The sequence below is a fragment of the Salvelinus namaycush genome, unplaced genomic scaffold, assembly GCF_016432855.1.
Source record: "Salvelinus namaycush isolate Seneca unplaced genomic scaffold, SaNama_1.0 Scaffold843, whole genome shotgun sequence".
Lineage (NCBI taxonomy): Eukaryota > Metazoa > Chordata > Actinopteri > Salmoniformes > Salmonidae > Salvelinus > Salvelinus namaycush.
In genome coordinates this window covers 90,355-103,921 of record NW_024061579.1, presented here as the reverse complement: position 1 = coordinate 103,921, position 13,567 = coordinate 90,355, and the positions used below count along the sequence as shown (strand labels likewise).

General features: G+C 48.2%; 1 protein-coding gene across 1 annotated transcript in view; it reads right to left on the bottom strand.

The window, feature by feature from the left end:
* Positions 1–293: 293 nt before the first annotated feature.
* The window catches only part of LOC120043038 (lysophosphatidic acid receptor 1-like), a 68,140-nt gene continuing 54,866 nt past the window's right edge, over positions 294–13,567 (bottom strand). The window contains exon 2 of the mRNA XM_038987770.1: positions 294–1,112. Coding sequence (XP_038843698.1) covers positions 294–1,091 — 798 coding nt within the window. The 5' untranslated portion in view covers positions 1,092–1,112. The remainder of the gene's footprint in view (positions 1,113–13,567) is intronic.

The window sequence follows — 13,567 nt, the reverse complement described above, 5'->3', positions numbered from 1 at the left end:
AACCTACCCAGTACTAGTATCTAACATATAGTGTCTGTTCCTACGTGGTCCTAACTCTGACCTACCCAGTACCAGTATCTAACATATAGTGTCTGTTCCTATGTGGTCCTAACTCTAACCTACCCAGTACCAGTATCTAACATATAGTGTCTGTTCCTACGTGGTCCTAACTCTAACCTACCCAGTACCAGAATCTAACATATAGTGTCTGTTCCTATGTGGTCCTAACTCTAACCTACCCAGTACCAGTATCTAACATATAGTGTCTGTTCCTACGTGGTCCTAACTCTAACCTACCCAGTACCAGAATCTAACATATAGTGTCTGTTGTGAAGGTAGTCGAGGTTCTTACCCAATACGATGACGACAGTCTTCAGCAGGCTCATCATGGTGTCTCTGTTCCTGCGTGGTCCAGAGCTGTGTCTGCTCATCCTCATGGTCCTCTGTCTCACGTACATAAAGATGTGAGCGTACAGCACCACCATGACCAGGAAGGTGACCAGGTTGAATACGGCCCAGAACACCAGGTAGGAGTTACAGTACAACGGCGCCATGCTAGAACACGTGCTGATGTCACAGATACAGTTCCACCCCACCGACGGGATGGCTCCCATGACGATAGACAAGGTCCAGATGACTACAATCACCACCACCACACGCCGGTTGGACATGCGCGTGTGCAGCTGCATGCGGAAAACGGTGATGTGGCGCTCGATGGCGATGGCGAGGAGGTTACACACGGACGCCGTGAGGGACGTGTCGATGAGACCCTGTCGGAGCAACCACGTGGACACCGTGAGGCGCCGCGTGTTCGGGCCCGTGTTGAACATCAGGTAGAAGTACGCCAGGCCGGCAAAGAAGTCCGCGGCGGCCAGGTTGGCCATCAGGTAGTAAATAGGGAAGTGGAAGCGGCGGTTGACGTATATAGCCACCATGACCAGCAAGTTAGCCAGCATGATGAAGATACATACTGTGATACCCAGCCCCATCACCAGCTTACTGACGGTATTCCACTCTGTAGCCAGGTACTTTCCACTGCGGTTGTAGAAGAAGGCAATGGACTCATTGTAGAAGCACTGTTCCTCCTCCATCTTGAAGGCTGGCTAGGGGGTCTGGAGGAGAGGAGACAGGGGTTAGAGAGAGTCACAGTAGGTTAGAGAGTCACAGTAGGTTAGAGAGAGTCACCGTAGGTTAGAGAGTCACAGTAGGTTGTTAGGGGGTCTGGAGGAGAGGAGACAGGGGTTAGAGAGAGTCACAGTAGGTTAGAGAGTCACAGTAGGTTAGAGAGAGTCACAGTAGGTTAGAGAGAGTCACAGTAGGTTAGAGGGAGTCACAGTAGGTTGTTAGGGGATCTGGAGGAGAGGAGACAGGGGTTAGAGGGAGTCACAGTAGGTTAGAGTCACAGTAGGTTGTTAGGGGGTCTGGAGGAGAGGAGACAGGGGTTAGAGAGAGTCACCGTAGGTTAGAGTCACAGCAGGTTGTTAGGGGGTCTGGAGGAGAGGAGACAGGGGTTAGAGAGAGTCACAGTAGGTTAGAGAGTCACAGTAGGTTAGAGTCACAGTAGGTTAGAGAGTCACAGTAGGTTAGAGAGAGACAGTAGGTTAGAGGGAGTCACAGTAGGTTGTTAGGGGGTCTGGAGGAGAGGAGACAGGGGTTAGAGGGAGTCACAGTAGGTTAGGGAGAGTCACAGCAGGTAGTTAGGGGGTCTGGAGGAGAGGAGACAGGGGTTAGAGATAGTCACAGTAGGTTAGGGAGAGTCACAGCAGGTTGTTAGGGGGTCTGGAGGAGAGGAGACAGGGGTTAGAGAGAGTCACAGTAGGTTAGAGAGTCACAGCAGGTTGCTAGGGGGTCTGGAGGAGAGGAGACAGGGGTTAGAGAGAGTCACAGTAGGTTAGAGTCACAGTAGGTTGCTAGGGGGTCTGGAGGAGAGGAGACAGGGGTTAGAGAGAGTCACAGTAGGTTAGAGAGAGACAGTAGGTTAGAGTCACAGTAGGTTGTGAGGGGGTCTGGAGGAGAGGAGACAGGGGTTAGAGGGAGTCACAGTAGGTTAGAGAGAGTCACAGTAGGTTAGAGAGAGTCACAGTAGGTTAGGGAGAGTCACAGTAGGTTGTTAGGGGGTCTGGAGGAGAGGAGACAGGGGTTAGAGAGAGTCACAGTAGGTTAGAGAGAGTCACAGTAGGTTGTTAGGGGGTCTGGAGGAGAGGAGACAGGGGTTAGAGGGAGTCACAGTAGGTTAGAGAGAGTCACAGTAGGTTAGGGAGAGTCACAGTAGGTTAGAGAGTCACAGTAGGTTGTTAGGGGGTCTGGAGGAGAGGAGACAGGGGTTAGAGAGAGTCACAGTAGGTTAGAGAGTCACAGCAGGTTGCTAGGGGGTCTGGAGGAGAGGAGACAGGGGTTAGAGAGAGTCACAGTAGGTTAGAGAGAGTCACAGTAGGTTAGGGAGAGTCACAGTAGGTTAGAGAGTCACAGTAGGTTGTGAGGGGGTCTGGAGGAGAGGAGACAGGGGTTAGAGGGAGTCACAGTAGGTTAGAGAGAGTCACAATAGGTTAGGGAGAGTCACAGTAGGTTAGAGAGTCACAGTAGGTTGTTAGGGGGTCTGGAGGAGAGGAGACAGGGGTTAGAGGGAGTCACAGTAGGTTAGAGAGAGTCACAGTAGGTTAGAGAGAGTCACAGTAGGTTAGGGAGAGTCACAGTAGGTTGTTAGGGGGTCTGGAGGAGAGGAGACAGGGGTTAGAGAGAGTCACAGTAGGTTAGGGAGAGTCACAGTAGGTTAGGGAGAGTCACAGTAGGTTAGAGATAGTCACAGTAGGTTAGGGAGAGTCACAGTAGGTTAGAGAGAGTCACCGTAGGTTGTTAGGGGGTCTGGAGGAGAGGAGACAGGGGTTAGAGGGAGTCACAGTAGGTTAGGGAGAGTCACAGTAGGTTGCTAGGGGGTCTGGAGGAGAGGAGACAGGGGTTAGAGATAGTCACAGTAGGTTAGAGAGTCACAGTAGGTTAGAGAGTCACAGTAGGTTAGAGAGAGTCACAGTAGGTTAGAGAGAGTCACAGTAGGTTGTTAGGGGGTCTGGGGGAGAGGAGAGAGGGGTTAGAGAGAGTCACAGCAGGTTGTTAGGGGGTCTGGAGGAGAGGAGACAGGGGTTAGAGAGAGTCACAGCAGGTTAGGGAGAGTCACAGCAGGTTGTTAGGGGGTCTGGAGGAGAGGAGACAGGGGTTAGAGAGAGTCACAGTAGGTTGCTAGGGGGTATGGAGGAGAGGAGACAGGGGTTAGAGAGAGTCACAGTAGGTTGCTAGGGGGTCTGGAGGAGAGGAGACAGGGGTTAGAGATAGTCACAGTAGGTTAAAGAGTCACAGTAGGTTGTTAGGGGGTCTGGGGGAGAGGAGACAGGGGTTAGAGAGAGTCACAGTAGGTTAGAGAGTCACAGTAGGTTATAGAGTCACAGTAGGTTATAGAGTCACAGTAGGTTATAGAGTCACAGTAGGTTAGAGAGAGACAGTAGGTTAGAGTCACAGTAGGTTGCTAGGGGGTCTGGAGGAGAGGAGACAGGGGTTAGAGAGAGTCACAGTAGGTTAGAGTCACAGCAGGTTGTTAGGGGGTCTGGAGGAGAGGAGACAGGGGTTAGAGGGAGTCACAGTAGGTTAGGGAGAGTCACAGTAGGTTAGAGAGAGTCACAGTAGGTTAGAGAGTCACAGTAGGTTATAGAGTCACAGTAGGTTATAGAGTCACAGTAGGTTATAGAGTCACAGTAGGTTAGAGAGAGACAGTAGGTTAGAGTCACAGTAGGTTGCTAGGGGGTCTGGAGGAGAGGAGACAGGGGTTAGAGAGAGTCACAGTAGGTTAGAGAGAGACAGTAGGTTAGAGAGTCACAGTAGGTTGTGAGGGGGTCTGGAGGAGAGGAGACAGGGGTTAGAGAGAGTCACAGTAGGTTAGAGAGAGTCACAGTAGGTTAGGGAGAGTCACAGTAGGTTGTTAGGGGGTCTGGAGGAGAGGATACAGGGGTTAGAGGGAGTCACAGTAGGTTAGAGGGAGTCACAGTAGGTTGCTAGGGGGTCTGGAGGAGAGGATACAGGGGTTAGAGGGAGTCACAGTAGGTTAGAGAGAGTCACAGTAGGTTAGGGAGAGTCAAAGTAGGTTGTTAGGGGGTCTGGAGGAGAGGAGACAGGGGTTAGAGAGAGTCACAGTAGGTTAGGGAGAGTCACAGTAGGTTAGGGAGAGTCACAGTAGGTTAGAGAGAGTCACCGTAGGTTGTTAGGGGGTCTGGAGGAGAGGAGACAGGGGTTAGAGAGAGTCACAGCAGGTTGCTAGGGGGTCTGGAGGAGAGGAGACAGGGGTTAGAGATAGTCACAGTAGGTTAGAGAGAGTCACAGTAGGTTAGAGAGAGTCACAGTAGGTTAGAGAGAGTCACAGTAGGTTAGAGAGAGTCACAGTAGGTTGTTAGGGGGTCTGGGGGAGAGGAGAGAGGGGTTAGAGAGAGTCACAGCAGGTTGTTAGGGGGTCTGGAGGAGAGGAGACAGGGGTTAGAGAGAGTCACAGTAGGTTGCTAGGGGGTCTGGAGGAGAGGAGACAGGGGTTAGAGAGAGTCACAGTAGGTTGCTAGGGGGTCTGGAGGAGAGGAGACAGGGGTTAGAGAGATTCACAGTAGGTTAAAGAGTCACAGTAGGTTAGAGAGAGTCACAGTAGGTTATAGAGTCACAGTAGGTTATAGAGTCACAGTAGGTTATAGAGTCACAGTAGGTTATAGAGTCACAGTAGGTTAGAGAGAGACAGTAGGTTAGAGTCACAGTAGGTTAGAGAGAGTCACAGTAGGTTGTTAGGGGGTCTGGGGGAGAGGAGACAGGGGTTAGAGAGAGTCACAGTAGGTTAGAGAGTCACAGTAGGTTATAGAGTCACAGTAGGTTAGAGAGAGACAGTAGGTTAGAGTCACAGTAGGTTGCTAGGGGGTCTGGAGGAGAGGAGACAGGGGTTAGAGGGAGTCACAGTAGGTTAGAGTCACAGCAGGTTGTTAGGGGGTCTGGAGGAGAGGAGACAGGGGTTAGAGAGAGTCACAGTAGGTTAGAGAGAGTCACAGCAGGTTGTTAGGGGGTCTGGAGGAGAGGAGACAGGGGTTAGAGAGAGTCACAGTAGGTTGCTAGGGGGTCTGGAGGAGAGGAGACAGGGGTTAGAGGGAGTGACTCCCTCGGGCCACTACACTACTACCACATATTTACAATACAAAATCCATGTGTATGTGCCTGTGTGTGTGTGTCAGTCCCTGCTGTTCCGTAAGGTGTATTTTTATCTGTTTTTTTAAATCTGATTTTACTGCTGCATCAGTTACCTGATGTGGAAGAGTGTTCCATGTAGTCATGTGCGCCTCCCATAGTCTGTTCTGGACTTGGGGTCTATGAAGAGACCTCTGGTGGCATGTCTTGTGGGGTATGCATGGGTGTCTGAGATGTGTGCTAGTAGTTTAAACAGACAGCTCGTCCATTCAGCTTGTCAACACTTCTTACAAAAACAAGTAGTGATGAAGTCAATCTCTCCTCCACTTTGAGCCATGAGAGAGTTAACATTTGATTTGATTTGATTTAGTTGTGATATACAGAAGATAGCCCTATTTGGTAAAAGACCAAGTCCATATTATGGCAAGAACAGCTCAAATAAGCAAAGAAAATACAACGGTCCATCAATACTTTAAGACATAAAGGTCAGTCAATCCGGAAAATTTCAAGAACTCAGATTCTTCAAGTGCAGTCGCAAAAACCATCAAGCGCTAGGATGAAACAGGCTCTCATGAGGACCGCCACAGGAAAGGAAGACCCAGAGTTACCTCTGCTGCAGAGGACAAGTTCATTAGAGTTACCAGCCTCAGATTGCAGCCTAAATAAATCCTTCACAGAGTTCAACTAACAGAGACATCTCAACATCAACTGTTCAGAGGAGACAGCGTGAATCAGGCCTTCAGGGTCAAATTGCTGCAAAGAAAACACTACTAAAGGACACCAATAAGTAGAAGAGACTTGCTTGGGCCAAGAAACATGAGCAATGTACATTAGACAATTGGAAATCTGTCCTTTGGTCTGATGAGTCCAAATTTTTTATTGTTGGTTCCAACCGCCATGTCTTTGTGAGACACAGAGTAGGTGAATGGATGATCTCCGCATGTGTGGTTCCCACCGTGAAGCATGGAGGAGGAGATGTGATGGTGTGGGGGTGCTTTGCTGGTGACACTGTCAGAGATTTATTTAGAATTCAAGGCACACTTGACCAGCATGGCTACCCAAGTATTCTACAGCAAAACACCATCCCATCTGGTTTGCGCTTAGTGGGACTATCATTTGTTTTTCAACAGGACAATGACCCAACACACCTTCAGGCTGTGTAAGGGCTATTTGACAAAGGAGAGTGATGGTGCTGCATCAGATGACCTGGCCTCCACAATCACCCGCCCGCCTCAACCAGATTGAGATGGTTTGGGATGAGTTGGACCGCAGAGTGAAGAAAAAGCAGCAAACAAGAGCTCAGCATATGTGGGAACTCCTTCAAGACTGTCATAAAAAGCATTCCAGGTGAAACTGGTTGATATAATATAACATATATGTTGATTTGTTTAACACTTTTTTGGTTACTACATGATTCCATATGTGTTATTTCCTAGTTTTGATGTCTTAACTATTGTTCTACAATGTTGAAAATAGTAAAAAAAATAAATTGAAACAGGAGATTGGGACCATGAGGTGTTTGATTAAACAGACATTTTGCACGTGTGTCACAATAATAAAACACTGCAAAGAGACTTGGGTGTTTTAGTACAACCCAGTCTTGTGTGACAGTCAGATATCTGACTGGGTTGTATTAACACGCAGCAGTCTTGAAAACATGACTTTAACATCTGGGCTGTTTATATGAGTTTCCCTGCTTTAAAAACCCAGCAGAGGAAACCAGCCTTCAGAGCCCCCAAACAAACCAAACATACCAAACAAACACACACACTGACTGACACACACACACACAGACTGACACATATACACACAGACTGACACATATACACACACTGACTGACCCATAAACACACACACACAATTGTACAAGTACATGACAAACATTGTACACACACTCAGACACACACACAGGCTCCACAACATAGTGTGTGTCCAGTGCTGTCCTGGGACTGACCCAGTTCAACGTGAGTCACAGCTCTGGAGTTGAATTGGAAGTTTATCTTCTCTTCTTGCTAACACCCTGGCAGGAAGTAGAGGGCCGCTGGGCTGAGCTGTGTGTGTGTGTGTGTGTGTGTGGGTATATGTGTGTGTGTGTGTGTGTGTGTGTGTGTGTGTGTGTGTGTGTGTGTGTGTGTGTGTGTGTGTGTGTGTGTGTGTGTGTGTGTGTGTGTGTGTGTGTGTGTGTGTGTGTGCGCGTGCGGTTTGTTCTCATGCTAAAGATATGCCTACATTCCATTCCTTACAGTGTCTCTATAGCATGCAGTGTGACAGCAATAATTATACCAAGTCCTCGGCTATGGGATGGGGTGGGGGGTGTCTAAATAGAACAACTGTGGAAATGGCTCTCTATTCCCTAAGGAGTGCACTATAAAGGGAATATGTGAACGTGTAGCAACTATATAATGGGACTTGGGGTAACCTACTGTTGACGGTCTTGAAAACATGACATCTGTTCTGCTTTCATGAAAACAACGCCATACGCAACCTCTGTGTCTAAACAGCAACCTCTGTGTCTAAAAAGCAACCTCTGGGTCTAAACAGCAACCTCTGGGTCTAAACAGCAACCTCTGGGTCTAAACAGCAACCTCTGGGTCTAAACATCAACCTCTGGGTCTAAACATCAACCTCTGTGAGTCTAAACATCAACCTCTGGGTCTAAACAGCAACCTCTGGGTCTAAACATCAACCTCTGGGTCTAAACAGCAACCTCTGGGCCTAAACAGCAACCTCTGAGAGTCTAAACAGCAACCTCTGAGAGTCTAAACAGCAACCTCTGAGTCTAAACAGCAACCTCTGAGTCTAAACAGCAACCTCTGTGGGTCTAAACAGCAACCTCTGGGTCTAAACAGCAACCTCTGGGTCTAAACAGCAACCTCTGGGTCTAAACATCAACCTCTGGGTCTAAACAGCAACCGCTGGGTCTAAACAGCAACCGCTGGGTCTAAACAGCAACCTCTGGGTCTAAACAGCAAGCTCTGGGTCTAAACAGCAAGCTCTGGGCCTAAACAGCAACCTCTGGGTCTAAACAGCAACCTCTGGGTCTAAACAGCAACCTCTGGGTCTAAACAGCAACCTCTGGGTCTAAACAGCAACCTCTGGGTCTAAACAGCAACCGCTGGGTCTAAACAGCAACCTCTGGGTCTAAACAGCAACCTCTGGGTCTAAACAGCAACCGCTGGGTCTAAACAGCAACCTCTGGGTCTAAACAGCAACCGTTGAGAGTCTAAACATCAACCTCTGAGAGTCTAAACATCAACCTCTGAGTCTAAACAGCAACCTCTGGGTCTAAACAGCAACCTCTGGGTCTAAACAGCAACCTCTGTGAGTCTAAACATCAACCTCTGAGTCTAAACAGCAACCTCTGGGTCTAAACAGCAACCTCTGGGTCTAAACAGCAACCTCTGGGTCTAAACAGCAACCTTTGAGAGTCTAAACAGCAACCTCTGGGTCTAAACAGCAACCTCTGGGTCTAAACAGCGACCTCTGTGAGTCTAAACATCAACCTCTGTGGGTCTAAACAGCAACCTCTGGGTCTAAACAGCAACCTATGATTCTAAACAGCAACCTCTGAGTCTAAACAGCAACCTCTGGGTCTAAACAGCAACCTCTGAGAGTCTAAACAGCAACCTCTGGGTCTAAACAGCAACCTCTGGGTCTAAACAGCAACCTCTGTGGGTCTAAACAGCAACCTCTGGGTCTAAACATTAACCTCTGTGAGTCTAAACAGCAACCTCTGGGTCTAAACAGCAACCTCTGAGTCTAAACAGCAACCTCTGGGTCTAAACAGCAACCTCTGAGTCTAAACAGCAACCTCTGTGAGTCTAAACAGCAATCTCTGGGTCTAAACATCAACCTCTGGGTCTAAACAGCAACCTCTGGGTCTAAACAGCAACCTCTTAGTCTAAACAGCAACCTCTGTGGGTCAAACAGCAACCTCTGTGGGTCTAAACAGCAACCTCTGTGGGTCTAAACAGCAACCTCTGTTGGTCTAAATAGCAACCTCCGTGAGTCTAAACAGCAACCTCTGGGTCTAAACAGCAACCTCTGGTTCTAAACAGCAACCTCTGTGGGTCTAAACAGCAACCTCTGTGGGTCTAAACAGCAACCTCTGTGGGTCAAATAGCAACCTCTGTGGGTCAAACAGCAACCTCTGTGGGTCAAACAGCAACCTCTGTGGGTCTAAACAGCAACCTCGGTGGGTCTAAACAGCAACCTATGTGGGTCTAAACAGCAACCTCTGGGTCTAAACAGCAACCTCTGGGTCTAAACAGCAACCTCTGTGAGTCTAAACAGCAACCTCTGGGTCTAAACAGCAACCTCTGGGTCTAAACAGCAACCTCTGTGGGTCAAACAGCAACCTCTGTGAGTCTAAACAGCAACCTCTGTGGGTCTAAACAGCAACCTCTGGGTCTAAACAGCAACCTCTGTGGGTCTAAACAGCAACCTCTGTGGGTCTAAAAAGCAACCTCTGTGGGTAAAACAGCAACCTCTGTGGGTCTAAACAGCAACCTCTGTGGGTCTAAACAGCAACCTCTGTGAGTCTAAACAGCAACCTCTGGGTCTAAACAGCAACCTCTGGTTCTAAACAGCAACCTCTGTGGGTCAAACAGCAACCTCTGTGAGTCTAAACAGCAACCTCTGTGGGTCTAAACAGCAACCTCTGGGTCTAAACAGCAACCTCTGTGGGTCTAAACAGCAACCTCTGTGGGTCTAAAAAGCAACCTCTGTGGGTCTAAAAAGCAACCTCTGTGGGTCAAACAGCAACCTCTGTGGGTAAAACAGCAACCTCTGTGGGTCTAAACAGCAACCTCTGGGCCTAAACAGCAACCTCTGAGAGTCTAAACAGCAACCTCTGTGAGTCTAAACAGCAACATCTGTGAGTCTAAACAGCAACCTCTGTGAGTCTAAACAGCAACATCTAAGCCTAAACAGCAACCTTTGGGTCTCAACAGCAACCTCTGTGGGTCAAACAGCAACCTCTGAGTCTAAACAGCAACCTTTATGTCTAAACAGCAACCTCTGGGTCTAAACAGCAACATCTGTGGGTCTAAACAGCAACCTCTGGGTCTAAACAGCAACCTCTGGGTCTAAACAGCAACCTCTTAGTCTAAACAGCAACCTCTGTGGGTCAAACAGCAACCTCTGTGGGTCTAAACAGCAACCTCTGTGGGTCTAAACAGCAACCTCTGTGGGGCTAAACAGCAACCTCTGTGGGTCTAAACAGCAACCTCTGTGGGGCTAAACAGCAACCTCTGTTGGTCTAAATAGCAACCTCCGTGAGTCTAAACAGCAACCTCTGGGTCTAAACAGCAACCTCTGGTTCTAAACAGCAACCTCTGTGGGTCTAAACAGCAACCTCTGTGGGTCTAAACAGCAACCTCTGTGGGTCAAATAGCAACCTCTGTGGGTCTAAACAGCAACCTCTGGGTCTAAACAGCAACCTCTGTGGATCTAAACAGCAACCTCTGTGGATCTAAACAGCAACCTCTGTGAGTCTAAACATCAACCTCTGTGGGTCTAAACAGCAACCTCTGTGGGTCTAAACAGCAACCTCTGTGGGTCTAAACAGCAACCTCTGGGTCTAAACAGCAACCTCTGGGTCTAAACAGCAAGCTCTGGGTCTAAACAGCAACCTCTGTGGGTCTAAACAGCAACCTCTGGGTCTAAACAGCAACCTCTGTGGGTCTAAACAGCAACCTCTGGGTCTAAACAGCAACCTCTGGGTCTAAACATCAACCTCTGGGTCTAAACAGCAACCTCTGGGTCTAAACAGCAACCTCTGTGGGTCAAACAGCAACCTCTGTGGGTCAAACAGCAACCTCTGTGGGTCAAACAGCAACCTCTGTGGGTCTAAACAGCAACCTCTGTTGGTCTAAACAGCAACCTCTGGGTCTAAACAGCAACCTCTGTGAGTCTAAACAGCAACCTCTGGGTCTAAACAGCAACCTCTGTGGGTCAAACAGCAACCTCTGTGAGTCTAAACAGCAACCTCTGTGGGTCTAAACAGCAACCTCTGGGTCTAAACAGCAACCTCTGTGGGTCTAAACAGCAACCTCTGTGGGTCTAAAAAGCAACCTCTGTGGGTAAAACAGCAACCTCTGTGGGTCTAAACAGCAACCTCTGTGGGTCTAAACAGCAACCTCTGTGAGTCTAAACAGCAACCTCTGGGTCTAAACAGCAACCTCTGGGTCTAAACAGCAACCTCTGTGGGTCAAACAGCAACCTCTGTGAGTCTAAACAGCAACCTCTGTGGGTCTAAACAGCAACCTCTGGGTCTAAACAGCAACCTCTGTGGGTCTAAACAGCAACCTCTGTGGGTCTAAAAAGCAACCTCTGTGGGTCTAAAAAGCAACCTCTGTGGGTCAAACAGCAACCTCTGTGGGTAAAACAGCAACCTCTGTGGGTCTAAACAGCAACCTCTGGGTCTAAACAGCAACCTCTGTGGGTCTAAACAGCAACCTCTGTGGGTCTAAAAAGCAACCTCTGTGGGTCTAAAAAGCAACCTCTGTGGGTAAAACAGCAACCTCTGTGGATCTAAACAGCAACCTCTGTGGGTGAAACAGCAACCTCTGTGGGTCTAAACAGCAACCTCTGTGGGTCTAAACAGCAACCTCTGTGGGTGAAACAGCAACCTCTGTGGATCTAAACAGCAACCTCTGTGGGTCAAACAGCAACCTCTGTGGGTAAAACAGCAACCTCTGTGGGTCTAAACAGCAACCTCTGGGTCTAAACAGCAACCTCTGTGGGTCAAACAGCAACCTCCCTACTCAATATATAACTTTAGACCAGGGCACAAACAAATTAATTCAAATTGTATTAGTCACATGCGCTGAATACAGCAGGTTTAGTAGACCTTACAGAGAAATGCTGAATACAACAGGTGTAGTAGACCTTACAGTGAAATGCTGAATACAACAGATGTTGGCCCTTCAGTGAATTGCTGAATACAACAGGTGTAGACCTTACAGTGAAATGCTTACTTACGAGCCCTAAACCAACAATGCAGTTCCCAAAAAAATACGGATGAGAATATGAAATTAAAGTAACAATAATTACAGAGCAGCGGTAAAATAACAGTACGAGACTATATACATGGGGGTACGGGTACAGAGTCAATGTGGAGGCTATATACAGGGGGTACCGGTACAGAGTCAATGTGCGGGGGCACCGGTTAGTCGAGGTAATTGAGGTAATATGTACATGTAGGTAGAGTTATTAAAGTGACTATGCATAGATGACAACAACAGTGAGTAGCAACGGTGTAAAAGAGGGGCAGGGGGGGGGGGGATAAAAATAGTCTGGGTAGCCATTTGATTAGGTGTTCATGGGGGGGTAGAAGCTGTTTAGAAGCCTCTTGGACCTAGACTTGGTTCCCCGGTACCGCTTGCTGTGCGGTAGCAGAGAGAACAGTCTGACTAGGGTGGCTGGAGTCTTTGACAATTTTAGGGCCTTCCTCTGACACCGCCTGGTATAGAGATCCTGGATGGCAGGGATTTTTTTTTTACCTTTGTTTAACTAGGCAAGTCACTTAAGAACAAATTCTTATTTTCAATGACGGCCTAGGAACAGTGGGTTAACTCCTTGTTCAGGGGCAGAACGACCGATTTTTACCTTCTCAGCTCGGGGATTCAATCTTGCAACCTTTCGGTTACTACTATGCTCTAACCACTAGGCTACCAGCTTGGCCCCAGTGATGTACCGGTCCGTTCGCACTACCCTCTGTAGTGCCTTGTAGTCAGGAGGCCTAGCAGTTGCCATACCAGGCAGTGATGCAACCAGTCAAGATGCTCTCGATGGTGCAGCTGTAGAACCTTTTGAGGATCTGAGGACCTATGCCAAATCTTTTCAGTCTCCTGAGGGGGAATAGGTTTTGTTGTGCCCTCTTCACGACTGTCTTGATGTGCTTGGACCATGTTAGTTTGTTGGTGATGTGGACACCAAGGAAATTGAAGCTCTCAACCTGCTCCACTGCAGCCCTGTCAATGAGAATGGGGGTGTGCTCGGTCCTCTTTTTCATGTAGTCCACAATCATCTCCTTAGTCTTGATCACATGGCTCCCTACTCAATATATAGTGCATAACTTTAGACTATGTCACAGGGAATAGGTTGTTACCGGGAACAGCACCTCCATCCACCCAGCAGGAAGACAGACTAAAGTTACAATAAAATTAATTGAGCAGGATAGCAGTTTTCAATATAAAGATAACTCAACTAAACACTTAATCTGAATACCATTATTTTATTCATCCTTTGATGTCCTAAATGAGCTGTTTGAGGCAGCTTGCCTGTGGAGCTAGTCCATGCAGGAGCTATGTAAGAGCTACGGGTTAGCATGTCTGTCTTCAGTCTGGTTGGAGATAGTCAATGG